The 27,479-nt window shown below is 40.9% G+C and overlaps 3 protein-coding genes across 5 annotated transcripts in view; all 3 read left to right on the top strand.

Annotated features, from left to right (window-relative positions):
• ryr2a (ryanodine receptor 2a (cardiac)) overlaps positions 1 to 16,107 on the top strand; it is a 29,174-nt gene extending 13,067 nt beyond the window's left edge. For both annotated transcript variants that reach the window (XM_049758531.2, XM_049758530.2), the window contains exons 49-114: positions 47 to 233; positions 450 to 558; positions 628 to 748; positions 806 to 975; positions 1,051 to 1,271; positions 1,359 to 1,449; positions 1,523 to 1,663; positions 1,738 to 1,901; positions 2,135 to 2,213; positions 2,285 to 2,374; positions 2,575 to 2,712; positions 2,818 to 2,895; positions 2,972 to 3,047; positions 3,169 to 3,292; positions 3,473 to 3,588; positions 3,697 to 3,764; positions 3,835 to 3,956; positions 4,160 to 4,209; positions 4,727 to 4,787; positions 4,886 to 5,124; positions 5,196 to 5,277; positions 5,384 to 5,514; positions 5,580 to 5,707; positions 5,780 to 5,972; positions 6,067 to 6,149; positions 6,211 to 6,368; positions 6,430 to 6,517; positions 6,596 to 6,688; positions 6,774 to 6,944; positions 7,019 to 7,078; positions 7,193 to 7,327; positions 7,495 to 7,607; positions 7,682 to 7,778; positions 7,909 to 8,015; positions 8,079 to 8,130; positions 8,196 to 8,246; positions 8,309 to 8,408; positions 8,472 to 8,551; positions 8,626 to 8,702; positions 8,787 to 8,860; positions 8,939 to 9,019; positions 9,100 to 9,188; positions 9,272 to 9,400; positions 9,492 to 9,596; positions 9,693 to 9,774; positions 9,840 to 9,998; positions 10,067 to 10,221; positions 10,284 to 10,499; positions 10,561 to 10,833; positions 10,970 to 11,176; positions 11,249 to 11,539; positions 11,625 to 11,692; positions 11,765 to 11,897; positions 11,978 to 12,064; positions 12,153 to 12,416; positions 12,478 to 12,608; positions 12,750 to 12,792; positions 12,864 to 12,997; positions 13,078 to 13,138; positions 13,205 to 13,351; positions 13,441 to 13,575; positions 14,265 to 14,421; positions 14,487 to 14,551; positions 14,634 to 14,734; positions 14,965 to 15,016; positions 15,139 to 16,107. In XM_049758531.2, coding sequence (XP_049614488.1) covers positions 47 to 233; positions 450 to 558; positions 628 to 748; positions 806 to 975; positions 1,051 to 1,271; positions 1,359 to 1,449; positions 1,523 to 1,663; positions 1,738 to 1,901; positions 2,135 to 2,213; positions 2,285 to 2,374; positions 2,575 to 2,712; positions 2,818 to 2,895; positions 2,972 to 3,047; positions 3,169 to 3,292; positions 3,473 to 3,588; positions 3,697 to 3,764; positions 3,835 to 3,956; positions 4,160 to 4,209; positions 4,727 to 4,787; positions 4,886 to 5,124; positions 5,196 to 5,277; positions 5,384 to 5,514; positions 5,580 to 5,707; positions 5,780 to 5,972; positions 6,067 to 6,149; positions 6,211 to 6,368; positions 6,430 to 6,517; positions 6,596 to 6,688; positions 6,774 to 6,944; positions 7,019 to 7,078; positions 7,193 to 7,327; positions 7,495 to 7,607; positions 7,682 to 7,778; positions 7,909 to 8,015; positions 8,079 to 8,130; positions 8,196 to 8,246; positions 8,309 to 8,408; positions 8,472 to 8,551; positions 8,626 to 8,702; positions 8,787 to 8,860; positions 8,939 to 9,019; positions 9,100 to 9,188; positions 9,272 to 9,400; positions 9,492 to 9,596; positions 9,693 to 9,774; positions 9,840 to 9,998; positions 10,067 to 10,221; positions 10,284 to 10,499; positions 10,561 to 10,833; positions 10,970 to 11,176; positions 11,249 to 11,539; positions 11,625 to 11,692; positions 11,765 to 11,897; positions 11,978 to 12,064; positions 12,153 to 12,416; positions 12,478 to 12,608; positions 12,750 to 12,792; positions 12,864 to 12,997; positions 13,078 to 13,138; positions 13,205 to 13,351; positions 13,441 to 13,575; positions 14,265 to 14,421; positions 14,487 to 14,551; positions 14,634 to 14,734; positions 14,965 to 15,016; positions 15,139 to 15,234 — 7,979 coding nt within the window. In that variant the 3' untranslated portion in view covers positions 15,235 to 16,107. The remainder of the gene's footprint in view (positions 1 to 46; positions 234 to 449; positions 559 to 627; positions 749 to 805; positions 976 to 1,050; positions 1,272 to 1,358; positions 1,450 to 1,522; positions 1,664 to 1,737; positions 1,902 to 2,134; positions 2,214 to 2,284; positions 2,375 to 2,574; positions 2,713 to 2,817; positions 2,896 to 2,971; positions 3,048 to 3,168; positions 3,293 to 3,472; positions 3,589 to 3,696; positions 3,765 to 3,834; positions 3,957 to 4,159; positions 4,210 to 4,726; positions 4,788 to 4,885; positions 5,125 to 5,195; positions 5,278 to 5,383; positions 5,515 to 5,579; positions 5,708 to 5,779; positions 5,973 to 6,066; positions 6,150 to 6,210; positions 6,369 to 6,429; positions 6,518 to 6,595; positions 6,689 to 6,773; positions 6,945 to 7,018; positions 7,079 to 7,192; positions 7,328 to 7,494; positions 7,608 to 7,681; positions 7,779 to 7,908; positions 8,016 to 8,078; positions 8,131 to 8,195; positions 8,247 to 8,308; positions 8,409 to 8,471; positions 8,552 to 8,625; positions 8,703 to 8,786; positions 8,861 to 8,938; positions 9,020 to 9,099; positions 9,189 to 9,271; positions 9,401 to 9,491; positions 9,597 to 9,692; positions 9,775 to 9,839; positions 9,999 to 10,066; positions 10,222 to 10,283; positions 10,500 to 10,560; positions 10,834 to 10,969; positions 11,177 to 11,248; positions 11,540 to 11,624; positions 11,693 to 11,764; positions 11,898 to 11,977; positions 12,065 to 12,152; positions 12,417 to 12,477; positions 12,609 to 12,749; positions 12,793 to 12,863; positions 12,998 to 13,077; positions 13,139 to 13,204; positions 13,352 to 13,440; positions 13,576 to 14,264; positions 14,422 to 14,486; positions 14,552 to 14,633; positions 14,735 to 14,964; positions 15,017 to 15,138) is intronic.
• A 59-nt stretch (positions 16,108 to 16,166) lies between these two features.
• chrm3b (cholinergic receptor, muscarinic 3b) lies at positions 16,167 to 20,302 on the top strand. The gene is made up of 6 exons (XM_049758533.1): positions 16,167 to 16,886; positions 17,129 to 17,833; positions 17,945 to 18,120; positions 18,467 to 18,762; positions 18,824 to 19,416; positions 19,481 to 20,302. The coding sequence occupies exons 2-6, from the start codon at positions 17,785 to 17,787 to the stop codon at positions 19,930 to 19,932; spliced, it is 1,566 nt and encodes a 521-aa protein (XP_049614490.1). The 5' UTR covers positions 16,167 to 16,886; positions 17,129 to 17,784; the 3' UTR covers positions 19,933 to 20,302.
• A 152-nt stretch (positions 20,303 to 20,454) lies between these two features.
• Positions 20,455 to 27,231, top strand: fmn2b (formin 2b). 2 transcript variants are annotated; one of them, XM_049758532.2, is made up of 19 exons: positions 20,456 to 22,268; positions 22,327 to 22,550; positions 22,646 to 22,818; positions 22,879 to 23,002; positions 23,071 to 23,129; positions 23,292 to 24,250; positions 24,359 to 24,503; positions 24,742 to 24,829; positions 24,894 to 24,955; positions 25,018 to 25,109; positions 25,165 to 25,294; positions 25,364 to 25,510; positions 25,629 to 25,688; positions 25,940 to 26,060; positions 26,145 to 26,237; positions 26,332 to 26,383; positions 26,450 to 26,599; positions 26,699 to 26,780; positions 26,858 to 27,231. In XM_049758532.2, the coding sequence occupies exons 1-19, from the start codon at positions 20,902 to 20,904 to the stop codon at positions 26,882 to 26,884; spliced, it is 4,155 nt and encodes a 1,384-aa protein (XP_049614489.1). In that variant the 5' UTR covers positions 20,456 to 20,901; the 3' UTR covers positions 26,885 to 27,231. The 2 variants fall into 2 exon arrangements, 1 of the variants encoding a protein (XP_049614489.1); XR_007489175.2 differs by lacking the exons at positions 26,699 to 26,780; positions 26,858 to 27,231 and having other exon boundaries at positions 20,455 to 22,268; positions 25,940 to 26,076; positions 26,450 to 26,543.
• The last annotated feature ends 248 nt before the right edge of the window (positions 27,232 to 27,479 follow it).

Below are 27,479 nucleotides of genomic sequence, written 5' to 3'. Positions count from 1 at the left end.
TTTATGGAGCATTCTTTGTCGTTGACCTCTTTCTCCTCTGCGATAGGTGAAAGTGTGGAAGAGAACGCTAACGTTGTGGTGAGACTTCTTATCCGCCGACCGGAATGTTTTGGCCCAGCACTTCGGGGAGAAGGTGGAGATGGATTGTTGGCCACGATGGAAGAAGCAATTAAGATCTCCCTCGATCCTTTACGAGATGGTCCTTCCTTGGCATCGGAAAGCAGCAATATTCCGTAAGACGATGCCCAAAATTATATTGTTGTGACTGGTCAATTTTAATAAAAAAAAAAATTAAAAAATTAATCATCACTTTATTTTTCTTTAGATTTTTTTTTATTGATTTTTTTACATCAGGTGTGACTCCACTAATAGATGCTGATATTAAAAAAAACAGAATAAATAATAAATATTATTCATTTGTCTGTGTTTCTGCGTGCATGTTAATTTAGTAATGACGGACGACAGGAAGAAGATGACACCATCCACTTGGGGAATGCCATCATGACCTTCTATGCAGCTCTGATTGACCTGCTTGGACGTTGTGGTCCGGAGATGCATGTGAGTCCACGCACACACACCAACAAATATATAATCGCCTAATATATCATTTAAATTCCTCTCCATCAGTTGATACATGCTGGGAAAGGTGAAGCAATCCGCATCAGAGCTATTTTAAGGTCTCTCATTCCCATCGAAGATCTCGTGGGGGTCATCTGCATCCCGTTCTCGATGCCGAGCCTGGGAAAGGGTAAGTCGATCGTGTCAAAATCAACATCGATTATTATAACAGAGTGATGTTTCCTAGATGGGCTGGTGTTGGAGCCGGACATGTCAGCTGGCTTCTGTCCGGATCATAAAGCGGCCATGGTGTTGTTTTTGGATCGGGTCTATGGTGTACAAGACCAGAATTTCCTCCTTCATCTTCTAGAAGTTGGCTTCTTACCAGATCTCAGAGCTGCAGCTTCGTTGGATACTGTTAGTTTGGGTGTTTTTTATTTCTTTTTCCATTTATATGGTTTTAATATTTGTCTTTTCTTCTCTTTGTGTTAGGCAGCTCTTAGTGCCACAGATATGGCTCTTGCCCTCAACAGATATCTCTGCACGGCGGTATTACCACTTCTAACCAAATGCGCGCCGTTGTTTGCGGGGACGGAGCCGTTCGCGTCACTCATCGATTCCCTCCTTCACACCGTTTACCGATTATCCAAAGGCTGCTGCCTTACCAAAGCTCAGAGAGATTCCATTGAAGAATGCCTTCTCGCAGTTTGTGGGTAAGACCATGTTTTAGAATTTAAAAAAAATTTCAGCACAGGAAATTATTTGACATTGCATATAAAGTCTTTAATTTTTCTCTGCAGTAAATTAAGACCTTCAATGATGCAGCATCTCCTGAGGAGGCTCGTGTTTGACATTCCCTTGCTGAATGAACACACCAAGATGCCTTTGAAGGTCCGAAACAACAATTGAGCATATTCATGGATGGATGAGTGGGAAGATGAATATTATTTTTGACTTTCAACAGCTTTTGACCAATCACTACGAGCGTTGTTGGAAGTACTACTGCCTGACTGCAGGCTGGGGAAGTTTTGGTGTTGCATCTGATGAAGAACTTCATCTTTCCAGGAAATTATTCTGGGGAATATTTGACGCTCTCTCTCATAAAGTAAGCATAATTGGAGGCTAACGTGACTCTAATTAGCGAGTCGTTTAAAATCTATGTTTGTTTTTATTTGTTAGCCATACGACCAGGAGCTGTTTAAGATTGCGTTGTCGTGCCTCAGCGCAGTGGGAGGAGCTCTTCCTCCAGATTATATGGAGTCTAATTACATGGCCATGATGGACAAACAATCATCTCTGGACTCCGAAGGAAACTTCACGCCGCAACCTGCAGACACTGCCAAGTATATATTTTGTATTTATTTCCGTAGTTTTCAATGATTTTCCGTATTCTTAACATTGTAGAGCTTTCTGCAAATTATTTTATAAGATTTTCATACTGAAAATAATTCAATTCAAAAAAATAAATAGACACCAGACTTAAAAAACTTAACTTAGTTAAATGTTATGGAAGTGTGTAGCTTTATCCAACAATACCGTAATTCTCTAATCCTCACTTTTGTTTTGTCTTTTATAGTGTAACAGTACCAGAAAATTTGGACATTTTCATAGCCAGATACGCAGAACATAACCATGAGAAGTGGTGTTTCGAAAAGGTATAAATAAAATATCAAATTCATTTAAAAAAAAAAAAAAAGAAAAATATTTTGACTTTTTTGTTTTTCAGTTATCCAATGGCTGGTCATACGGGGAAAATGCATGTGAAATATCCAGGAGCCACAATTTATTAAAATCATTTAAAGCACTCTCTGATAAGGTAATATACATGTGCCTTAGTATTTTTATTTTTATTTTTTTACTCATACTTTTCAAAACTTGTGAAGTTGTTGTGCAACGACATTAGAACGCAAATATTCAATAGTAGCTAAATAGCGAGCGTTAGCCGCCAACATATTGCGTAATATATATAATACGTATGTTTGAAGGTGCAATTACTGTTTTGTTTATTTCATTTAGGATAAAGAGTTCTACTGTTTGCCAATCAGAGAGTGTCTAAAGACCATGCTTTCTTGGGGATGGAGCATCAACAGGATACGAGAAAGTGACACTGCCAACCTCCATAACAAATCGAGGAGGATCTCGCTGGCCAGCCAGGTATATTTTTTTATATCAGCACATCATACACACGATATCTGTAGGTCTGATTGTGCCCTATATAAAATCAATCAAAGTTGTTATAATTAAAAATGTGTTTCCCAGCCGTCCTTGGAAGGAGCTCAGAGTTTCAATCCCAGACCTACTGATATGAGCAATGTTACATTGTCCAGGGACACACAGGTATTGAATATATTTCACAGAAAGCATACTGATAACTTCTAAAATTGAATAACTGTACGTACATTTTGTTTTGCAGTCAATGGCAGAGCTGCTGGCTGAGAACTATCACAACATCTGGGCCAAGAAAAAGAAAATTGAGCTTGAAGCCAAAGGTGTGCTATGAAAAATACAAAAAGATATTTGAATAAAATGTGATCATCAAACTAAAGCAAAATTAAATCAGATGCTTTTGCTTCTTGGGACAAAATAAAAATTGTTCTTTATGTATGCCAGGTGGAGGAACTCACCCCTTATTGGTTCCCTTCGATACACTGACCGCCAAGGAGAAATTAAAAGACAGACAAAAAGCACAGGATATCCTCAAGTTCCTCCAGATCAATGGTTACACTGTATCAAGGTAGGAAATATTATAAAATATTAAATAATATAACTGTCCTGTATCGGGACGCAATGCAAAAACCTTATTTAACTCAAGTAAAAATAAATCAATATATTAATGACTTTAGAAATAACTTCGATCTTGGCCTCATTTGATCTTTTTGCAGAAATTCATAATGGAGACTTTTCTTGTTTTCAGAGGTGTGAAGTCGCAGGAGTTGGACTCGCCAGCCACAGAGAAACGATTCGCCTACACTTTCCTTTTGCAACTCATCCAAAACGTCGACCAGGCCCACGAGCACATGATGAAGTTCGGTGAGACCCTTCGATTTTAATTTCATAACAGCTAGCATCCTCCAAGACGCTTTACTCAGTATTGATGGGCGGACGAGTGAATCCATATTTGCCTTCGATCATCTCTAGACATATCGAGAACGAGACAAAAGGGAGTAAAGAGTCCTCATGAACAACAGATGAAGTTCTTTGGAAAGGTCAGAACTCAGAAACATTTTCAAATGTTCCAGGATTTGTTTGTTACATTTCTACTAATCGTCCCCATAGGTTGTCTTGCCATTGGTGGATCAATACTTCAAAAACCATCGGATGTACTTCCTATCTACATCCATCCATCCCATAAGCAGTGGTGGACATGCCTCCAACAAGGAGAAAGAGATGGTAACAAGGTGATTGCGACAAATCATTCCCGGGAGAGATACGAGCGACGGGATTTGTCTGTATGTCGGAACTAGCGATTGTTTGTCGTAGGGATTTGTTTCTCATTCTCCTTGGTCTTTTTTTCCTCTTGGGTGTCTCATCATAACTGTTGTTTTCATTTTTTTTCTCCTCCCCTTCCTGCCTCTTCCTCCTCATTTGATTTTGTTTCTAGTCTTTTCTGCAAACTGGGAGTACTTGTCAGAAATAGGATATCCTTATTTGGTAAGAATGGTTTATGGCTTATGCTTGCACTTCTGATCACAAGCTCAAACTCCCATCAAACCCCCCCCCCCCACGCCTCTTCGTTCCCCCCCCCCCCAAAAAAAAAAGCCAGCACTAAATTCCAATTTGCATGATTCAAGTATAATTTCATTAAGGAATGTGGAATTCTGAATTATAATTTCATATAGATGATGGAAGGATAGATGATGGAAGGATAGATGATGGAAGGATGGACGGGCCAGCCAAGAACCTGCTTTAAAAATAATACAGAGTTTTTTGTAATAAGTCGAATGAACTTGTATTTGCACCTTATTATTTCCCATTTCCTTTAAAAGATGTCATTAAGCTTTGCTGTGAAATATATCTTTTTATATTTCATGATGTATTTGGAGGAAGACATCACTCCCACCACGCTGCTCTCCTCAACAGCTTCTATTTCTTTTTTGTCATCCGTGGCCAAAGTCTTTAAATATTTCCTGATTTCTTTCTTTTTTTTTTTTTTTTTTTTTTACCTTAGGTAATAATGCCACATCCATAGTAAACTGTTTGCAGATACTGGGACAAAGTCTGGACGCCAGGTAATGGTTTACAATATTTTCGTATATTTTATATTAAAAAAAAAAAACTTTTGTAAATAAAATCGGTGACTAACTTTGTCAATGTTATCGTGTATTAGAACGGTGATGAAGACAGGCTTGGATTCAGTCAAGACGGCACTTCAGTCCTACTTCGACAGTGCAGCGGAAGCTTTGGAGAAGACTCAAGAGAACTTAAAACTTGGTCAATTTACTCACAGCAAAGAACAACCCAGAGGCGTCCCTCAAATCATCAACTATACCACCTTTGGCCTGCTCCCCATCTTGTCTTCCTTGTTTGAACACATTGGGAAGAATAATTTTGGAGAAGATCTAATATGTGCGTATACATTAGTTTTATTGATATACTTTGTAGACGGGTCACACATTTGATTCCATTTTTGTCTTTAGTGGATGAGGTCCAGGTTTCCTGCTACCGAATCCTCAACAGTCTCTACTTTCTGGGAACCAATGAAAGCATATTTGTAGAGAGGTATGTATCTTCATAATAATTAAAATCCATAATGCTGAGGTTATTTGAAGCACTCACTAACTACTCTTGTTGGACTACTAGTAATAAAGGATCATGTCTTCTCCAGACATCGTCCGGCATTAGGAAAATGTTTGGCTGCTTTCTCAGCAGCCTTCCCAGTCGCCTTCCTCGAACCTCACGTTGACCATTTCAACAACTTCTCCATCTACAACAATAAAAGACCTAAAGACAGAAATGGTACTCGACTGACTTTATTATTCTACTACTGTCTTGAATTGACTCTTTTTATCGTTTTCTTCTAGATCATGGTCTGCCAGGCCAGGTCCTAGACATGTGTCCAATGATTCCAAATTTGGAGAAGTTACTGGAAGAAATCATTGAGGTGGCAGAGTCTGGAATTAAATATACTCAAATGCCTCATGTCATGGAGGTATGTCATGAAATTTGAACCTTTATGGAGATCTTCTCTGGTGCTCCAACGAGCTTATTTGTATTTACGCAGGTGGTTTTACCAGTTTTGTGCAGCTACATGTCTCACTGGTGGGAAGACGGACCAGAGAACAACCCGGATCAAGCCGACAGCTGTTGCACATCTGTGACCTCTGAACATATGAATATATTACTAGGGAACATCTTGAAGATCATCTACAACAATTTAGGGATCGACGAGGGGGCTTGGATGAAAAGACTTGCTGGTAAAATCATATATTTACTATATTTCCATTTAGAAATTGTTAAATGTATTGAATTGACACATCAGGATGGATCTTCATTTTTTTTCCTTCGTAGTGTTTTCTCAGCCAATCATCAGCAAGGCCAAATCTCAGTTGCTCAAGACCCACTTTCTGCCTCTGATGAAGAAACTCCGAAAAGTGAGTTGTGCTTTGGTGAAAGTCAAGAAGCTCTTTTTCATATCGTTTTAATCGTACGCAGAAAGCAGCCGTCGTGCTCACGGATGAGGAACAAAGCAAGGCGGAGGGGAGGGGTGAGATCTCAGAAACCGAGCTTCTCATCATGGACCAATTCTCAGTTCTCGTCAGGGACATCTACGCTTTTTATCCTCTTCTCATACGATTTGTCGACTACAACAGGTAGTGTGGGGTGAGTTGGTTCTTCTGAAAAATGCAATTACATTTGGTAATATACCGACAGGGCCACGTGGTTGAAGGAGTCCGATCCAGAAGCAGAAGTGTTATTCCACATGGTGGCTGAAGTTTTCATCTTCTGGGCCAAGTCTCACGTAAGGCGGTGAAAACTTTGACGGGCGAACATACCTCTGTCGTCCTTTCAAAGAGAAAATGACTTTTCCCAAATGCAGAACTTCAAGAGAGAAGAACAGAATTTTGTGGTCCAGAATGAAATCAACAATATGTCTTTCCTCATCTCAGATTCCAACTCGAAGATGTCAAAGGTATGATGTTTCCGAAATAAGCAAATCATTTAGCTTATCATTTATTGACGTATGAAAAATATCATTTGATGTTTTTTGTCCCCAGGGAATCGTTTCATACCAGGAGAGAAAGAAGTTGAGGAGAAAGGGCGAGCGATATTCAATGCAGACGAGTCTGATCGTGGCAGCTCTCAAGCGACTACTACCTGTCGGACTTAACGTTTGCGTTCCTGGTGAGCAAGAACTCATTGCTCTTGCCAAGAACCGATTTTCCCAGGTAAAATTCAAAATAATACAAGATTTTGCATTTTGTTTTTTTCTTCATTTAAAAGACATTTGATCTTTTTCCAGAAAGATACTGAGGATGAAGTGCGTCAAGTCATTCGAAACAACCTCAATCTCCAAGGAAAGGTAAAAGTCCTTCACAGTAAGTTCGGTTTGTTAAATCATGATAACAGAGGCTCACCTATGACCTTTTGCACTCCGTATTTTTATCGAGTGACTTATTTCAATTTCTATTTAAAGTTACAGGACCCCGCTACTCGCTGGCAAAGAGCCCTGTACAGAGACATCCTGAATCACTCGGATAACACCTTTGACCCCGAGAAGAACGTGGACAGAGTGCTGGACATGGCTCATGTCCTCTTCCACCTCGACCAGGTTATAGTTAAAGTTCTCACGTACAGTTGGAGATGATTTATTATGGAAATATATGATGGCAAGATCTTCATGGGTGGTTCTCAGAAAGTGTGGTCCAGGGGTGTGACACAAGAGCCTAAAAATGAACAGCGTTTTTTCTGCAAACATGAACATGATTGTCCTTTCAGGTTGAGCATCCTCAGCGCAGTAAAAAGGCCGTGTGGCATAAATTACTGTCGAAACAGAGGAAGAGAGCTGTGGTTGCTTGCTTCAGGATGGCTCCTCTCTACAATCTACCCAGGTAGGTTATATGGACACCAGTTGTGGACAAAATATTTGTTTGATTGAGTCTTTCCATGATCTCCTCCATTCTAGGCATCGAGCTGTCAACTTGTTTCTTCAGGGCTATGAGAAATCCTGGATTGAAGCAGAAGAACATTTCTTTGAGGATAAACTCATAGAGGATCTTGCTGTAAGTTCTCACACCTAATTTTGTCTCCTGCATGTAAATAATAATTTTGTATGGACTTTTTTTTTTGATTGCAAATGATGTACGTATTGCTAGGAGGTTTTAATATGAAGGTACCGAAAATGTGCTTCAGAAATCAGGAGAACAAGAGCCTTTCGAAGAGGTGGAGGGAATGAAACGTTTTGATCCGCTACACCAGCTCATCCAACTTTTCAGTCGAACGGCTCTTACAGAGAAGTGGTGGGTTGCCTGGAATTATTTTTTGAACCGTATCAGAATCAATTAAGTGTTGGATTGTTTTAGTAAACTGGATGAAGATCATCTCTACATGGCTTACGCAGATATCATGGCCAAGGTACCTTCCAAATATTTCTTTTAAATCTGCTTTATTATATTAACGTTTTTTTCCATTGCCCTCAGAGCTGCCATGATGAAGAAGATGAAGATGGGGAGGAAGTGAAAAGTTTTGAAGTAGGTTTTCTGCATTTGGATTTGTTTCTCCTAGCAAGTCGCATCTCTATTTTCATGAATAGGAGAAGGAGATGGAAAAGCAGAGGCTGTTATACCAGCAGGAAAGGCTGCATGATCGTGGAGCTGCTGAAATGGTTCTTCAGACCATTAGTGCCAGTAAAGGTATTGCTTTTTCATCCATTTGTCTTTAACGGTATAAGAATCTTCTGGATTCCTTTGAACCAGGTGAGATGGGTCCCATGGTTGCCTCAACTCTAAAACTGGGCATTGCAATTCTCAATGGAGGAAACTCGACTGTCCAATCGGTACGATCGATATCGTTGATGTTATTATTGTCCTCCAGCCCGTGTCTAAATTCCGCTGTCTGATGTTTGGACAGAAAATGCTGGATTATCTGAAGAACAGAAAGGACGTGGGCTTCTTTCAGAGTCTTGCTGGACTCATGCAGTTGTGCAGGTAATGGGAAAGAAATGACACAAATGAAATCATTTAGTTTGCATTTTGATTTTAAATCCTACAATATGGAATTCTTCTTCTCAGTGTTCTAGATCTAAATGCATTTGAGAGACAGAACAAAGCAGAAGGACTTGGGATGATCACCGAGGAAGGATCCGGTAAACATTTCACCATTTAAAAGAAATATCAGGTATTTTATCAAGCTGGCTTTGAAATGATATCTCTTTTTGGAACAGGTGAGAAGGTGATGCAGGATGATAAGTTCACCTGCGACCTCTTCCGCTTCCTTCAGCTTCTCTGTGAAGGACACAACTCGGGTATTTTTTCCAAATGAGCAATCTGACACCTGTAGAATATTATAATATGGTGGAAATTGACATTCCTTCCTTCATTCCAGATTTCCAAAACTATTTAAGGACTCAAACAGGGAACAATACAACTGTCAACATCATCATCTCAACTGTTGACTACCTTCTCAGAGTTCAGGTTGGTACCATTATTTCGGCAAAAAGTGGAGCCCTCATTATATTTGACTTTTTACACCTTTACTTGCCTCTTTTTATTCTTAGGAGTCGATCAGTGATTTCTACTGGTATTACTCGGGCAAAGATGTGATTGATGAGCAAGGACAGAGGAACTTCTCAAAGGCTATTCATGTTGCCAAGCAGGTTTTCAACACGCTCACAGAGTATATCCAGGTACGAAGATCCAGACAAATTCACGGAATGGATTTAAATGAATTGAAATGTCATCCTTTTTTTTTTTTTATTATGTGTAACTTTATTTCAGGGTCCATGTACTGGCAATCAGCAGAGTTTGGCACACAGTCGTCTGTGGGATGCTGTCGTTGGGTTCCTCCACGTCTTTGCTCATATGCAGATGAAGTTGTCTCAGGTACGTGAAATAAAATAGACGCTGAATGATGTTTAAAAATTCATAAATGTTCATAAATAAAGGATATACTTTTTTTTCCCACAATTTCCACTTCAGGACTCGAGTCAGATTGAGCTACTGAAGGAATTGATGGACCTTCAGAAAGACATGGTGGTCATGTTGCTTTCAATGATGGAGGGTATGACAATAATCAAGTCGGTTTGATTCCAAAAGCATCTCTAAGGAAATGTCTTCTATTGACAGGCAACGTGGTCAACGGGACGATCGGAAAGCAGATGGTTGACATGCTGGTGGAATCGTCAAACAATGTGGAGATGATTTTGAAGTTCTTTGATATGTTCCTCAAGCTGAAAGATGTCACCTCGTCAGAAGCCTTTAAAGAGTACGACCCTGATGGAAAAGGTAAGGATGAAGCCTCTGTGAATGAATGTGTGAATTCTTCTGGTATTGATGAACAAATGAATTGAAAGGTGTCATATCCAAGAGGGACTTCCAGAAGGCGATGGAGAACCATAAGCACTATACCCAGTCTGAGACTGAGTTTCTTCTCTCATGTGCTGAAACGGATGAAAATGAACTCCTGGACTATGAGGAATTTGTCGAGCGCTTTCATGAACCAGCCAAGGTAATGAAAATTGATTTTTTTTTTGCAAAATGATCCTTCAATCTTCAATCTGATCTTTCAAGGACATCGGCTTCAACGTGGCGGTGTTGTTGACCAACTTGTCGGAGCACATGCCTCATGACAACCGACTGCACACCTTTCTGGAGCTGGCGGAGAGTGTTCTCAACTACTTCCAGCCCTACCTGGGTAGGATCGAGATCATGGGCAGCGCCAAGCGTATCGAGAGGGTCTACTTTGAGATCAGCGAGTCCAGCAGGACGCAGTGGGAGAAACCGCAGGTAGGATTTTTTTGACCTCCTTTCCGCTTCAGCTTTGTCTTGATATTTTTTTCTTACCCAGGTGAAAGAATCCAAGCGGCAGTTCATCTTCGACGTGGTGAACGAAGGAGGCGAGAAGGAAAAAATGGAATTGTTTGTGAATTTCTGCGAGGACACCATCTTTGAAATGCAACTGGCCGCTCGGATGTCCGACACCGGGGAGCGCTCGGCGGTGAAAGACGACAGCGAGCAAGACAGACCGGATGTGGAAAATCCCGAGACGAGCTTCTTTTCGGTTACCACCGTTCACATGGCACTCGTCGCGCTGCGGGTCAATGTGATCCTTTTGATTAAGGTCAGACTCCTGAATTATGGAGATTAGGCAATAAGAACATTTTTTAAAGTTCCGGAAAATGTATTTCATGTAAATCTCATTTACATTTAAACCTCACATGAAAAAACAATCTGACAGTTTTCATCTCAATTGTCAGGTGCTGTCCATGAAGAGTTTGAAGAAGAAAATGAAGAAGATCAAAAGCATGACGTCAAAAGACCTTCTCACCACCCTGCTTTCGTTCTACTTGTCTGTACTGCAAGGCCTCCTTCACATGGTCTTCAGTGTGTTTCGAGGATTTTGCAGAATTTTATATAATAGTATTTTTGGAGCTAATCAGGTTGATGGCACCAAGAGCATAAAGGTATGGAGATGACATCATCCACAGTTTATGGGGGGGAAAAAAAAAATAACTCAACCCTCATGCTCTTCTCAGGTGTCTGAGCTACTGGCGAACATGCCTGACCCGACCCAGGATGCAATCAGACTGGAGGGAGAAGATAAAGAAAGAAAATCCTACGACAGAAGCTCAGTGAACGAGGACCTGGCGTACTTGGCTGTCAATACAAGTGACTCGGAGCTGCTGTCGGACATTTTCGGCTTGGATTTACGGAGAGAGGGAGGACAATATAAACTCAGTCCCCACAACCCTAATGCCAGTCTCACTGAAATGCTCAATTCTCCACTTCCTTCCCCGCCACCTTCTGAGCCCAGACAAAGGCAACAGGTGAGGATGGAATCCTTCCGTTGATAAGAACATTTGAAGAACAATCAAATTCCTGATTGTTTTTTTTTCTCCCCTCCCATTTCAGTTGAACAGTTCTTCTTTGGATGAGGAGAAGGAAGGAAGACCGGTGAATCCATGTGAAATAAAGAAAAAGTAAGTGTGATTGGAAACCTTGTTGACACAAGAATGGATGATTGGACATTTGTAACATTTGTCATTTCACAGGAGCGATGAGAAACAGGAGAAGAATGAGAAGATGAAGGCAAAAGTTAAAAGGCGTAGGGTCTGGAAGGATGAACCTGATTTACAGGAGTCGGTGGTCTCAAAGAAGATTGTTGCGTATCAGCGAAAAGTCCTGGTAAAAAAATATTTTTTGGGAACTTTTTTTTTATCAGCTGTTTGATGATTTCGCTCAGATCTTTTATTTTCCTCCTGCAGAACTATTTTGCGAGGAACTTCTACAACATGAGGATGCTAGCTCTATTTGTCGCATTTGCCATCAACTTCATTCTCCTCTTCTACAAGGTAGAGTTGGGTTGTTACAAAATATAAACTCTTGATTAATTTCATTTATTCAATATCGATTATAAATGAAGCTTTTTTTTCTATTTAGGTTTCTACATCATCATCTGTGGCCGAGGAAGTGATCTCAACCAATCAAGCAGACAGCTCCATTCAGTGGGATCCACTGGGTGGTGAGCCCATGGTCGAAATCAAAGACGGGGTCACGGATGACCCCAAAGAGCCCTTGAAGTTAGCCATGGTCCATTTTGTTTTGGAAGAGGGCAGCGGATACATGGAGCCGACATTGCGGATCTTGGCTATCCTTCACACAGTCATCTCTTTCTTCTGCATTATCGGATATTACTGCCTCAAGGTATGCGGTTGTTGGTAAGTATTTGATTATCATGATCATGCTTATCTTATTTGTCATGTAGGTTCCTCTGGTGATCTTTAAGCGTGAAAAGGAGGTCGCCAGGAAGTTGGAGTTTGATGGACTTTACATAACGGAGCAACCATCTGAGGATGATATCAAAGGACAGTGGGACCGATTGGTTATTAACACGCAGTAAGTTTTTTTAATTATTATTTTTTAAAGAGATAAACGAGGATCTTCTCACACCCTGCAAAATAAATATATGATGATTAAATAAAAAATGGTATTTGAGATGAATGGATGCTTTGAAAACTTTTGATATGTCACTTTCAGATCTTTCCCCAACAACTACTGGGATAAATTTGTGAAGCGAAAGGTAAGGTGTCTTTGACAGTTCAACCGTGTCTGTGACATGTGTCAAGGGAATTTTACTCTGATTTTCCACAGGTGATGGATAAATATGGAGAATTTTATGGTCATGACAGGATCAGTGAACTTCTGGGATTGGATAAGGCTGCCTTGGCCTTCAGTGATGCTCATAAAAAAAGGAAGCCCAGAAAAGACAGCTACCTGGCAGCTGTGTGAGTACACTGCACAATCAAAGACACGTTGAGTTCACGAAAAATCCAAACGGACTCGAATCATTTGATTTTCTCCACAGGCTGAACTCCATTGATGTCAAGTACCAAATCTGGAAGTTGGGCGTGGTGTTCACTGACAATGTAAGCATGCATGAAGAATGATTTGGTGGACACCATCTCTAAAATCATTTCTCTGCTACCCAACAGTCGTTCCTGTATCTGGCCTGGTATATGACCATGTCCATCCTGGGTCACTACAACAATTTTTTCTTTGCCGCGCATCTGCTTGACATCGCAATGGGTTTCAAGACACTCCGGACTATCCTGTCTTCAGTCACGCACAACGGCAAACAGGTCGAGCATCTTCATCTCTCTGTCAACTATCCCAGAAAACGACTTTTTTTCATAATAATAATTTTCTCTTCATCCGTCATTCCTCCCAGTTGGTGTTAACAGTCGGCCTATTAGCGGTGGTTGTGTATCTGTACACCGTCGTAGCGTTCAACTTCTTCCGAAAGTTCTACAACAAGAGTGAAGATGGAGAATTACCTGACATGAAATGTGATGACATGTTGACAGTGAGTATTAGAAGTTTTTTTTTAGATTAGACGTCTAATTCCCCATGTATCCTCTTATAATGCTATTAAGTCAAAAAAATGTGGTGCGCTAGAGTTGCTAAGAAAACTGTTTTGCACAGTTGCACACTGCAGCCATGTTTGAGAAGTAACTTGTGTGTCAAGGAGGTCCACTGCCATTTATGGATTGAGAGTCACGGGATTTTAGTTTTAGCGTTCACCCTCAGGCACTGGCTTTTGTCTGAATAAGCTTCTGAATTTTGTAGCGCATCACGCTAATCAAATGTGAATCCTAAAAAAAAAAAAACATGTCACATTTTATCAATTTGCTATATGAAGTCAAACTTGATAAAAAATGAAATACAACTGGAAATGCATGTGAAAGAAATGCTATATAAGGCCTCGACAGCTGATGGTGTGTGTTTTGTAACGGGAGGGGAGGGGGGGGGGGGGGGTCTTCTGTCACCCGGAAATTTCCCAACTAATCCCCCATAGTCAGCCATCCATAGCATTCCATAAAGCTCTATTTATTCCTATTAAGGATTTGAGGGGGTAGCCATGGCCTTTTCGACACAAAGGGGACAGAGGCATGAAAAGAAGAAAGTCAACTGTGGCAGGAAAATTATTTTCAAATAACATTGTTTGCCTCTCTTTCCCATATCTTCTTCTTTTTTTTTTTTTTTTTCTGCCAGTGCTACATGTTCCACATGTATGTAGGTGTCCGAGCAGGGGGGGGCATCGGTGACCAGATTGAGGACCCGGCAGGAGACGAATACGAGATCTATCGCATCATATTTGACATCACCTTCTTCTTCTTTGTCATTGTAATTCTGCTGGCAATCATCCAAGGTGAAACATTTCGGTCGGCACCTTGATCAAAGCGGTGATAAAACTTTTCGTCTTGACAATCCTAGGTTTAATCATTGATGCTTTTGGAGAACTGCGGGATCAGCAAGAACAAGTGAAAGAGGACATGGAGGCAAGCAGGCCATCACAATAAAATAAATCATTTTCAAATGATCATATATTTAACTCGCCATCCAATTTTTCTTCTCTTCCAGACAAAATGTTTTATCTGCGGAATAGGCAACGATTATTTCGACACAGTGCCGCATGGATTTGAAACACACACTCTGCAGGAGCACAACTTGGCTAATTACCTGTAAGTACTCTCTGTTGATATTTAGTTTTTACACACACTTACTAGTTTTCAAAATAGAGACAATATACAAAAATGAATTGGGAACATTTGGACAATTCGTTATTGTGAAAAGCCCACCAAAAAGAGAGTTCGGACCCTTGCAGTTCAAAATTAAAGAGTATTTTGATACACTTTGTGATGGGAAATATATTTATATGATATTTCTCTAATGTGAAATGTTTTTGTTGCAGATTCTTTGTGATGTATCTTATCAACAAAGATGAAACAGAGCACACAGGACAGGTAAATCATCTGACTTCGTTTGAATCGTTGATTCATTGAGGAGTCGGATTTTATTTCCATCAGGACATTAATTCAAATTGACAGTGTCATGTAAAAAAATAATTGTCCTGTTTGTCTTGAAGGAATCTTATGTTTGGAAGATGTACCAGGAACGTTGTTGGGAGTTCTTCCCGGCTGGAGATTGTTTCCGGAAACAGTATGAAGATCAGCTGAACTGATCCGTCTCTGGAGTCGTTCTCCCTTTCCGGTGGTTCCTTGCATGTGTTCCGAACCACAAGATTATGCCTATAAACACTCCCCCCATACAAAATGGCTTCTCAAAGCAGACCAACTGACTTTCATCCAAGATCTTCCGAATTCAGTAGGTCACCTTGATGACTCCGCCCCAACCTTGCAGCACACTTGTTTCGGGATATTTTGTGTACATGGAAATGATCTGATGATACTGGCTCACCAAAAAGTTTGGATACATGAAAACAATTTTATTCCATTTTAATTTGGAGAACTTCATTTTCAGTGCATAATTTAATGCGCTTTGCAATTTTCAGCAGAAGTTGATGGATCCAGACTTGATGGACACATCTTGTAAAATCAAACTATTGGCATGTGACTGACATCTTAAAAACTCAGATATGAGTCGTTCATTTTCTTGTATTTGACAAAACAGTAGCAGAAAAAAAAGAAGTGAACAGACGAGACACATTTGATGGTGGACAATATCTATCGTCTGTTTTATAAACTCTTTTTTCTTACCACTGTCAAAAATGTGACCTTGGAAATTTTTGCCTGCAATACAGTGGGAAGACAATGTGCCTGAAGATGAATACTTTTCTAATATTTAACAAGGGAGTATTTTAATGGTTTGAATCCAAGTGGAGATGTTATGATGATGTCCACAATCTGCACATGTCATTATTGTGTGTGTGTGTGTGTGTGTGTGTGTGAGTGTGTGTGTGTGAGCGTGAAGAATGCTGTAAATTTGCTTGCAACATGACGTTGGATGATGCTCTACTGAATCGTCCTTATTTATGCTTGTTCTTTCATTTGCTTCTTTTCAAGGCTACACAAATAAACGAGTTGTGAAGTTTGAACGAGGGATTAACTGATTAATTGAATTACTACTTACAAAAAAGTTTTTTGGGAAGGATCTGAAACTTGAACCAACTTGAGATAACTGGAGATGTTGGCTCTCAGATATTTTCATTTGTATTTTAGGGCGCTCCGATTTTCACTTCTGGAATATTACGCAATATTATGCTAACTTCATTATTTTGCAGCTGCTCAAAATGTGTCTGGAATTAGGGATGGTGATAGACGGAATAGGTGATGCATGGCAAAGATCCCTTAAAAGGATTTCCAGAGCCCACAGAAGAGAATCATGAAGAGAGACGAGGTAAGTTTGGTGGGCTTCATAACGATCAAGAGGAAAAATGGCCGGAGATGCTATTAAGGGAAATGTGGCTCAACATTTGAAAAACAAAAATCAGAAATGAAAATATTTATTTCTGGGTGGGTAGAGAACAAGTGGCCAGCAACACAAGAGAAATAATGACACTGAACTTATTATGTTGACCTTTGACCTTAGCTACTATATAAAGTGTTATTCACATGATCAATTGATTTCTTCACTGTAAAATAAACTAATTTTTTTTTCCTCCTAAACTGAACTCTCGTGAGGCAGATCTTTGTGTTGTCAAGTAGAACCCCTTGTGTTTTTTTCTGCATAAAGATTTTAAAAGGCGGGCGGCGCTGTCTGCTCTAGTCTCACACACACACACACACACACACACACTTCTTGAGCAATCTGAGCAGCCGAGGAAAGCAGCATGCTGCACAAGTAGGGCGAAGTAGGATATTCTACACACCCCTGGTAAGTTCATTTTTTTCCCCCAACACTTTTATATGAATTCAAATAAGTTTGCATTTTATTATGGTCGAGTCATATATTTGTATTATATCATTTCTGACATAAAGGCACAATTAAAGACTAATGATCCATCGCAAATTGTAATTTAATTTTTGTTCTTTTTTGTTTCTGAAGAATCAGACTTGATTATTTCAGTGGTTAATTTCTAATATTTATGATTTATGTTTTCCTGTTTGTTTTCACAGTAACAGTTCCATGATGGCAACACAATGGACGAGTTTACACAGACGGCGTTCTTGGGTTAAAATCTTCATTTAGGTCTTTCTGTGGAGGCTGCATGTTTTTGGTAGGTTTTTCCCCCAACCTGATCAAAGTTCTGTCAAATGTTTCTCTGAACTGGAGGTATGATTGGTCCACCCCGAACATTTTCTGCACGTGTCCTCATGATGGTTCTGGCTTTAATTAGTACAGCCTGTATTAGTAATGTCATCTTTTCTTTACAGGCTATGCTAATCTATACCATAATCAGCAGTGCAATGGAATCTGAATGGAATGATCATCTTGTATTTGCTAGCTCATTGATGCTATCATTGCTTTCCATGTGTGTAATGATTCTCACACCATTTTTTAGGATCTTCGTACATTGCACGACAGTATTCTGCATACGTACGTATGTGTAAGCAGGTAACATCATCTCACCGAGCATTTTGGAACGTCAGGACAAGCACGTGTACGAGCGGGGAAATATTTTGAAATAATTGATCTCAATTGTCTCCACTGTATTTGTATTTTTTTAATTTCTGCTCATCAATAATGCAGTTATGGAATCTGATTACCTTTGAATTAATGGATTAAGTTAGTTACCAATTTTGCCTCTTCCTTTAGATGTTTGTCGGTCATTATGGATCAAAGCTCAAGATCGGACGCTGCCTTCATCCCAGCTACTTTTGGTACTTATCTTATTAAAATCTGAAATTTAAGCCCAAAATTTGAAGTTCGAGTGATTCCATTTTCAATCATGTCATTCCTTACACTGATTTTTATAAATATTTCCATTTCAGATGGCTCTTACCAGGAAGTTGCCATATTGTCCGGCAATGTGGGCGGGTGGACTCCCCATCGGATCAATAGTAGCAATATTTCGCAAGGGGCGAACTTCAGTGAATCACCAGAAAATAGGACGTTAATCCAAGAGGCAACCACCTTTGACCCATTAGGAGGACATACAGTCTTGCAGGTAACAAGCAGATATTTTTAAGTATTTTCTATTAACCATTCACTATTTATATTCTATTACATCCACATTTAAATCATTTTAATACAGCGTTTGAATTGATGTTTTCATTTATTTAATTTCATTCAGTTATTTTTTTAAGGGTTAAATTGAACTACACTGTAATCCAAATTATTAGGAGCTCATTTATTTAACTATTCAAATCAATCATTAAATGAATCTTCTCTACTCCCTGCGATACAACAAAGTCATTAAATAGCCTTACTGAGGAAATTTTGAAATGATTATACACGGATAAATGATAATAATGATTTTAATAATCTTTTTTTTTTCTTTCCTACATCTTCAGGTTATAGTCATCGTCTTCCTCACCGGGTCACTTTCTCTCGTGACTGTTGTCGGGAACATTTTAGTCCTGTTGTCCTTCAAGATCAATAAGGCGCTGAAGACGGTGAACAACTACTACTTGCTGAGCTTGGCCTTCGCTGACCTGACCATCGGCACTTTATCGATGAACTTGTACACCACGTACATCATCATGAATCAGTGGGCTCTGGGGCCGGTCATTTGCGACCTGTGGCTTGCGATTGACTACGTCGCCAGTAATGCTTCAGTCATGAACCTCCTTGTCATAAGCTTTGACAGGTAACGAACTACTTTGTGATTCAAATTAAATTAAAATTCTCATCCTTTTTTTTTTTTTTAGGTATTTCTCCGTAACCAGGCCTTTGACATATCGTGCGAAGCGCACAACGAAGCGAGCCATGACCATGATTTGTTTAGCCTGGTCAATCTCATTTATTCTTTGGGCCCCCGCCATCTTGTTCTGGCAATACATCGTCGGTGAGCGGACGGTGCCATCCAATGAATGCTTCATCCAGTTCCTCTCTGAGCCCATCATAACATTCTGCACCGCTATAGCTGCCTTTTACTTGCCTGTTACCATTATGACCACCTTGTTTTGGAAGATCTATCAGGTGTCAGAAAAACGTGCTAAGGATATACAAGGTCTTAAGGGTTCTGGGGTTGGAAACAAAAAGCGGGATGATGGTGCCACCAAGGACAATAACAGGAATGATGAGCCGCCGCCAGACAACACCAAGGACAACTCGAGTATTCCAACAGGAATGAAAAGCAGCAAAGGGAAATGTAGCACTTTGCTTTTTCATTTCTCCCGGAGGTTCAGAAGATCTGACGCCACCACAGGAGAACAGAGTTGCTGTGACAGTTTGAACAATAATGATGTTTCAGAGGAGGAAGAGGAAGCAAACGATGCCGACCAAACAAAGCTTTCCGCAGGTTGGTTAGAATAATCTCGATTGATTGCTATGTCACACCAAATGATCTTATTCGTTATCTGTAGATGGAAAGAAGACGACAAGGGCAAAGGACGAGTCGAAACCGCCTGCCGACGCATCCCCTGAAAATATCTCCATGAAAGATGTGAAAAAGTCCAACTCGAAAGCGAAGACAGAGGTTAACAAACGCAAGAATGAAAAAAAGACAAATGATAAAAAAGCAGCACGGACACTCAGCGCTATTCTTCTAGCTTTCATTACAACTTGGTTACCGTACAATATCATGGTCTTGGTAAATACTTTTTGCCAAGACTGTATCCCGGGAACTCTTTGGGCGCTGGGCTACTGGTTGTGTTACGTCAACAGCACGGTGAACCCGATGTGTTACGCTCTTTGTAACAAGACTTTTCGAACAACCTTCCGAGATATCTTAATGTGTCAGTGGAATCAAAACAAAGCCAAGCCTCAATTGAATAAGAGGAATCCCGCAGCTTGCCGAAAGAAAGAGCAAATGTAGACCAGATTGAGTTTTGGGACCTCCAGTCCAAATTTGCCACTGGTGTGCTCTCTCTTGAAAAAATGGAGAAGTGACGAACTGCAGTGGCAGACGATAAAAATTCTTCCCAGGTCATTTTGCATCGCTTACCGAATGTGGGAAATCGTTGATTGACAACAACCACATCTGGTGATAGTGTAAATATTTAGACAAACGCAATTGTTTTTTGTCTTTTTCATTTATTTTTTATCATAAACAGACCCACAAATGAGTGTTTTGTGTCTGCACAATCTTTTGTGTTGTCTTTATATGACAGTATTGCATGGAACGCACAACATTTTTTTAGTGTGTCAAATATGAGATGAATAAACAAAACCATGGAGATATTTAACCATTTTGTTTATTTTTTTTTTTTGGATGGATGGAGAGAGACAATTCGAAATTGCTAATCTCTTCAGGTTCTTATTATGACAGGGCACTTTAAAGACACCCCACATTGGATCATGTCAACAGGAAACCGAGAATCATGGGTAATGTAGTGAGGAACCAGAGTGGCAATGAATGAGCCTTTTGTCATCAGAGCAGCAGCTAATTTTTTTTTTTATTAGCCATGACTTACTTCTCTTTACATCTCATATGTGCCATTATATTTTTGCATCATGCTTTGCTGATGGAGCTCCATTGAGCATGCAGAGCTTGCGTCACAATTTTGGAGCAGATGGAGAGGAGGAGGGGGAGGGTATGGCTGAGAGGAAAATAAAGAGAAGTGACGGGGGTGAAGGGGATGCGATGGGTGTGTGAGCATCGCGCTGCTGTCTTTTCCTGAATCAGCATCAACGTAGAGCCTAGGCAACCTGAAACCAGTGTTGATCTCCTCTGAATCACCACGATTTCCATATTGATCATGACAATCTGTGGTAGCTTTTTATTCACCAGAGACTCCAGTGTCGTACCTGTCCTCGGGATCTAATACCATCTGACTCGGGCAACATGGGCAACCAGGAAGCGAAACAAAAAAAATCTGCAGCGGCATCTGGTAATGGTGGCTATCCTTCACTGGAAGAAGGATGGAGCGAAGGAGGAGGGGACATGACAAGACGGGGTGGAAAGAAACAGCACGGTAAGAATGAAGGTAAAGGGGCAAGCAGCACGAGAGGAGGAGGAGGTGGTGGAAGAACGCAGAGCGCAGGTCCAGGCAAGAAGAAAAACAAATGTGAGTCCAAGCCTTCTGTTTTTTCTATACGCAAGAAAAAGGCTCTTCTCGTAGGTAAAGATGCAGATGTGCTCCTGGCATCACAACAAGGTGATCTGGCCAAAACACCTGATCTGTCTGCAGATGAGCTTGGACAATCAGATACTGAAACGGGCGGTCTGAAAGGTGAGCGAAAGCCATGCAATGGAGCAGAAAAGGGAGCAGCAGCAGCAGAGGATGGAGGACACAAGAGTTCTGGATCTGACACTGATATTTACAGCTATCACTCAGCAGCAGAACAAGATGATTTGCTCGCAGACATCCAGCTTGCTATCAAGCTCCAACAACAATGTGACACGGTTGAGGTCAAGAAAACACTCAGTAATGGAGTTGTTGAATTACCCCCCACCGAAAGACTTGACCTGACACCCGAATTAGAACTTGGATCAGATGCACTATCTTTCCTGGAGGGAGGAACCCTCTCAGATACAGACCAGGTAACCGACAAACCACAAGGATTACAATTGTCGTCCCTCAGAGAGGAATCCAAGAAAGATGGGAGGAAGGAAACGGAGATCAAGGCGCCAAAGTCCTCTGCTAGTGTTGCTGAAGTTCCAGAAAACGCGGAGATGTTGCAGTCCCTGCCCGCTGCCATGGCTACAGTCAACCCATTTACCATGGCAACCAATTTCACGTTAGACGGCGCTCACATACTGGAGCCGGAAGCAGGAGATGAAAACCACATTGAGGAGCCTCATGCGAATGGAGCTCAAGAGAACCCCGAGAAAAGCAACGCTACCATGGTCGGAATGATTTCAGGGAATATTTTTGAAGAAGTCACGAGTGCTGCCGAGTCACTCGAAGACTGCATGAGCATCGTTTCTGAAAGTAATCACATCGCTTCTGCTGGAAGCATCGCTTCCCCTTCCAGGAGGAACAGTGTTTGCTTCACACCTTCTCAAGGAAGCCCCACGTTAGCCAAACACATTCACAGGTCCAGTAAAGCTGCTTCTCCTTCAAACCCCATGGTGAAACCGTACCCTCCTGTCTTCGCTTCATACATCAAGACCACCACCAGACAACTCAGCTCGCCAGGACATTCACCGGCTCTATCTCCTTCCATTAGTCCCATGTCACCCAGAAGAGATCATCAACATTTCCGAAGGTAACTGGAGTTAATGTAGGACTTGATTGATTGTTGAAATACGTTTTTTGGCCCTCAGGATGATGGTTGGTGACCATCAAGTCCCAAGGAAGTGCTCCCCAAGCAATGCTGCTCATCTGAGTCGCTCAGCTGATTGGACGGACGAGTTTGAGAGGAGAATGAGGTGCAAGATCAACAATTGTCACTCTGGGGATTTAGAAGACTACAGGTGCAGAGGTGGAGGAAGCCAACCCATTTGTGCTTCTTCCTGTGGACAAGTTGCCTTCCAAGATGTTTTTACAGGTAATTTCTGAAGCTCTGTCAAGAACCACTCAACTAACTTGATTCAGATTAAGTCAATTGATTCCATATTTCCATATTTTTGCTCGTTTGTCCAGGTAGAACTCTCCTGGAGAAAGTGTTCCTCCAACAACAGCAGCAGGAGGAGCCAGAAGAGGCTGAGAGGCTCTGCTCCAGAATATTAGCCATGGGTCTTCTTCTGCCTTTCACCGACTGCTTCAGACAGCAACTCGGAGCAAATCCTTCTCATATTGGATCATCTAAGTTTCACGTATGTATTAGAATTTTTGTTGTTTGATTTCCATATAATAACTTTGAGGTATTTCTTCAGCATGACCAGCTCTACACATGGACCACTGTTAATCAGCCAACTATGTCCCTTGATCATCTCGAGGGTAAGCAACCGGGTCATTTGAAAGAATGCAGGCCCAATGGAGACAGAACCGCAGATCCAGGTAAGAACAGGACACCTGAAACGTTCATGTCATGAATTGTGCCAGATGTTTTTTTTCCATCTTTTCAGAAAATCAGACAGGAATCTTGGTTTTGAGGGAGCAACCAAATGAGAGCCAGATTTGTCAGGTAAGTCACAGAGACACTCTTCATAGTTTCCATCATCAATGCTCCTCATTTGGCAAGAAGACCAACAATAAAATACAAAACATTCATTCATCTTCCAAATTGAGAGTCAGTCAAAAGTGAATAATGACTCATTTGATTTTTTTTCCCCACCTCTATTTTCAGGAGGAGGTTTTGCTGAAAACAGTGAAACTGAAGGAAAAACATGTCAATGTCATCCAACAACTGGAGCAAACCATTGAAGATCTCAGGACTAAGATTGCTGAGCTGGAGCGACAGCCCCCTCTGCTGGACAGAGATATAGAAACCGACCAAGAGGAAATCTTTTTGAAGGAAGTGTGTGATGCTCACTTTCAGACTGAAGCAGATCAATTTCTGTGTTCTCTGGAGGCAAAATCTGTGCAAACATCACCGATGGATGACAGCTTTAAGTTTAAAGTGCCTTACGCTGAACCGAGTGGAACCAATGGTTTCCTCAAACTCCCGTTTATACAATGTTCATGTCAGCAGCAACCCCTGGCCACGCTTCCAGGTGGGCCATCTCCTCCTTTAGCAGTAGCTAAGCCGCCACCAGCTCCACCCTTACCAGCAGGTTCAATGCCACCGCCACCTCCTCCACCTCCTCTCCCTGCTGGACCTCCTCTTCCTGGTGGATCTGCTCCACCACCACCACCACCACCACCACCTCCTCCTCTCCCTGGAGGACCTGCTCCACCACCTCCTCCTCCTCTCCCTGGTGGACCTGCTCCACCACCACCACCTCCTCCTCCTCCTCCTCTCCCTGGTGGATCTGCTCCACCACCACCTCCTCCTCCTCCTCTCCCTGGCTGTGTTGCTCCACCCCCACCTCCTCCTCTCCCTGGTGGTGTTCCCCCACCCCCACCTCCTCCACTCCCTGGTGGGACCCGTGCACCTCCGCCCCATCCCCGACCCCCTCCTCCACCTGGTAGCATCTGCATTCCTCCAGCTCCCCCAGGAAGTCTGGGCTCCTTGCCTCCTCCTCTGCCTTTGGGGCTATACACTCTTGGCCTCACCCAAGAGAAACCACCCAGGAAAGCAGTGGTGGAACCTCCCAGACCTATGAAGCCATTGTATTGGACGAGAATCCAGTTACACACGAAAAAGTAAATGGCTATTTTGAATTAAAATAACAAATACACAGAAAATTATTCTAGTTTAAAAAAAGGCTCTTCTAAACATTTCAAACAAATTATTCTTTTCTTCTTCATCAGGGAAATATCATCTGCATCCGTGTGGGAGACAATAGAGGAGCCTGAGGTGGACTTTGAGGAGTTTGTAGAGTTGTTCTCCAAAACGGCCGTCAAGGAGAAAAAGCAGCCACTCTCTGACACAATTACCAAGTCCAAGGCCAAACAGGTCAAATGTTCTGGAATGTGACCTGCCATTTTGAAATAATGCCTTGTTTGATTCCAAAGTGACGATTGATTTCTCAGTTGTAGCACATGGTTGGCTTCCATACTCATAATCATTATGCAATTATAATTTTTGCACACAAAAAAAAAACATCAACACACAAGTACACTTTCAAAATGTGAATGTTCTGGAATATCATCTTATAATTCAGCATCCTAATAATTTTAGCTACTTGTCTTAGGTTGTCAAGCTCCTAAGCAACAAAAGATCACAAGCTGTAGGAATCCTTATGTCCTCGCTCCACCTTGACATGAAAGACATCCAGCATGGTGAGTTTCTTTGGATTTACACTTGCAATCCGGTTTCAATCCTATTTTCTGACATTATCCGCAGCCGTCTTGAACTTGGACAACACAATAGTAGACCTGGAGACCCTTCAAGCTCTTTATGAAAATGTAAGTACAGAAATTTTGATTAGTAAATACAATCGAGTGTCAGTCATATCTGTATTCTGCAGAGAGCGTTGCCAGAAGAGCTGGAGAAGATCGAAAAACATATGAAATCCACGAAAGACAAGGAGAACGCAAAACCTCTGGACAAACCTGAACAGTGAGTTGATGCCATGGTACGGAGATTTCAGTCGTAAAATGAATTTTTCTTCTAGGTTTCTCTACCAGCTGTCCCAGATCCCCAGCTTTTCTGGTCGAGTATTTTGTATCCTCTTCCAGTCTAGCTTCTCTGAGTGCATGTCATCCATCATGAAGAAACTGGATACTCTGCTGAATGTATGCAAGGTAAATTCATCTGCCAACAAAAAGCTTCACTTGTTAAGTACGATACAAATTATGGCTGCTTATGTTTAGGTTTTACAGGATAGTGAAAAGGTGAAGCAGGTTTTAGGTCTGGTGCTGGCTTTTGGAAACTTCATGAATGGAGGAAATCGCACAAGAGGTCAAGCCGATGGCTTCAGTCTTGACATTCTTCCTAAACTCAAAGATGTCAAGAGCAGTGTGAGTAACCAGAGGAAGCCAAACTAACATCTGTGAGAAGCAATTTGTTCGTTCGTTCGTTCGTTCGTTCGTTCGTTCATTCACAACTGCCTGTTCTGTTTTTCTTCTCTACATACAGGACAGCATGAGAAGTCTTCTGTCTTACATAGTTGCATACTATCTAAAAAATTTTGATGAGGTGAGCTTTTACACCGATCATGATTATTTTATGGAATAGTGATTTATGCAAGGTATTGTTGCCACTATTTGTGTTTTTTGTTGTTGTATGATGAAAGATCTCTCGCAATTTGGTTGGATTTTCATTTAATTGTCAGACAACGGGACAAAATTTCACCTGATTAATTTTTTTATTTTATTTTGGAATGATTTTACTGACAGACCAATGTGTGTTGATGTGCTTTGAGTTTTTATTTGGATGTGTTTCTCCAGGATGCTGGAAAAGACACTTGTGTTTACCCTCTCCCTGAGCCTCATGAATTATTCCAGACTTCCCAGATGAAATTTGAAGACTTTCACAAAGATCTCACTCGACTCAGAAAAGACCTTAGATGTAACTTCTATTTCAAGTTAGGCCTTATAACACGTGGGGTACTGTATGATGGTCTTCCGACTTCATCATGAATTTTTTTTTTAGCATGTACCTCAGAGGTGGAACGAGTGTGCAAAGCTTCCATTGAAGATAACCTCCAGCCTTTTAAGGACAACATGGAGGGATTTATTTTGGAAGGTATAAACAACAGTTTAGGTGTTTGATGGTACATGATGGTTATATTCTGCATTCTGGGTAATCACAGTAAGTCCTGTGCATTATTCTTCCATAGCTAAACATGAACTTGATACATTGGAAAGTCATCTCAGCAGCACACATAAATTGTAAGTATAAGCACTAATACGCCATTTTACAGTCATGTTTGAGTCTTAGCAATATTGTTTTGATAGGTTCCTGGAAATCACAGTATTCTACTCAGTGAAGGCAAAGGGAGGAGAGAAAGAGGTTTCACCAAACACAATTTTTTCTGTCTGGTATGAGTTTTCCTCTGACTTTAAGGACCTGTGGAAGAAGGAAAACAAATCCATTCTAAAGGAAAGGTAATTCATTGATCACCAAAACCCCTCAGTTGTTATCATTTAAGTTCTGATATTTTTGACCCGATCGCAATACACAGTATATGCATATTTATTTGACAGGTTAAAAGTAGCAGAGGAATGTTTTCGACAAGCCAAAGAGCGGGCTTCCTACAGTGTCAAACCCAAACATGCAACAGGGATTGTAAGTTGACCCCATTTTCAACCTCTTTTCATTGTGAAGACAATTTGTAATCTTTGTCCAATGTGTTTTTTCCACAGAAAGCCAAGCTTGGCATGAAGATTTGACTCACTGGACTTATTTTTTTCCCCCGATAAATGATGATGGATTTAACAGACATCAGTGTTTTCAGTCTGTTTTCCGGGATGGCTAATTTCACTGATCAATTTGCTGAGATGATAAACAAGGATGACATTTCCTTGTGCTGGATAACAGAACATTATATTTCAAGATTTTCAGGACATTTGGGGAAGTGGGGAAAAGCCTCAAAATGTACAAGAGGAAAAGCCTAACCTCTAAAATGTGTCACTGGGAATCGCCACAGCTCAAATGACAGTATGTTGTCTATTGCAGTATCAATTTCATTGTTAGTGGTTAAGTGTTGAAACAATACATTAAAGTGCTTGATAAGCAACACATGCTCTCTTATTTTTCTCAATATATTTTATTTCTAGCTTTAAGAAACACTATAAGAAATCAAGATAAATAATTGTGTACATAAAGGCTTTACAGGTGCAATAAGGAAATCGTATAAATCTATTATGGGTGATGACGTAGGTTAAATGGCTGCCATGGCTGAGTGACGTCACTTCCGTGTGCTCGAACTGTAATGGAGTCCAAGTATAGAGTGTAACAGCAGTTGTAAGAGAATTATGGGACCCA

The sequence above is a fragment of the Syngnathus scovelli genome, chromosome 21, assembly GCF_024217435.2.
Source record: "Syngnathus scovelli strain Florida chromosome 21, RoL_Ssco_1.2, whole genome shotgun sequence".
Lineage (NCBI taxonomy): Eukaryota > Metazoa > Chordata > Actinopteri > Syngnathiformes > Syngnathidae > Syngnathus > Syngnathus scovelli.
This window is presented reverse-complemented; position numbering and strand designations above follow the sequence as displayed.

Bases quoted from the DNA above. Each gene is read 5' to 3' on its own strand.
- fmn2b (XM_049758532.2), top strand. From the start codon at position 20,902: ATGGGCAACCAGGAAGCGAAACAAAAAAAATCTGCAGCGGCATCTGGT. The intron at 23,130-23,291 runs GTAAGTCACAGA...CTCTATTTTCAG, and splicing joins ATGAGAGCCAGATTTGTCAG to GAGGAGGTTTTGCTGAAAAC. The intron at 26,238-26,331 runs GTATAAACAACA...ATTCTTCCATAG, and splicing joins GGAGGGATTTATTTTGGAAG to CTAAACATGAACTTGATACA.
- chrm3b (XM_049758533.1), top strand. From the start codon at position 17,785: ATGGATCAAAGCTCAAGATCGGACGCTGCCTTCATCCCAGCTACTTTT. The intron at 17,834-17,944 runs GTACTTATCTTA...TTTCCATTTCAG, and splicing joins CTTCATCCCAGCTACTTTTG to ATGGCTCTTACCAGGAAGTT. The intron at 18,121-18,466 runs GTAACAAGCAGA...CTACATCTTCAG, and splicing joins GAGGACATACAGTCTTGCAG to GTTATAGTCATCGTCTTCCT.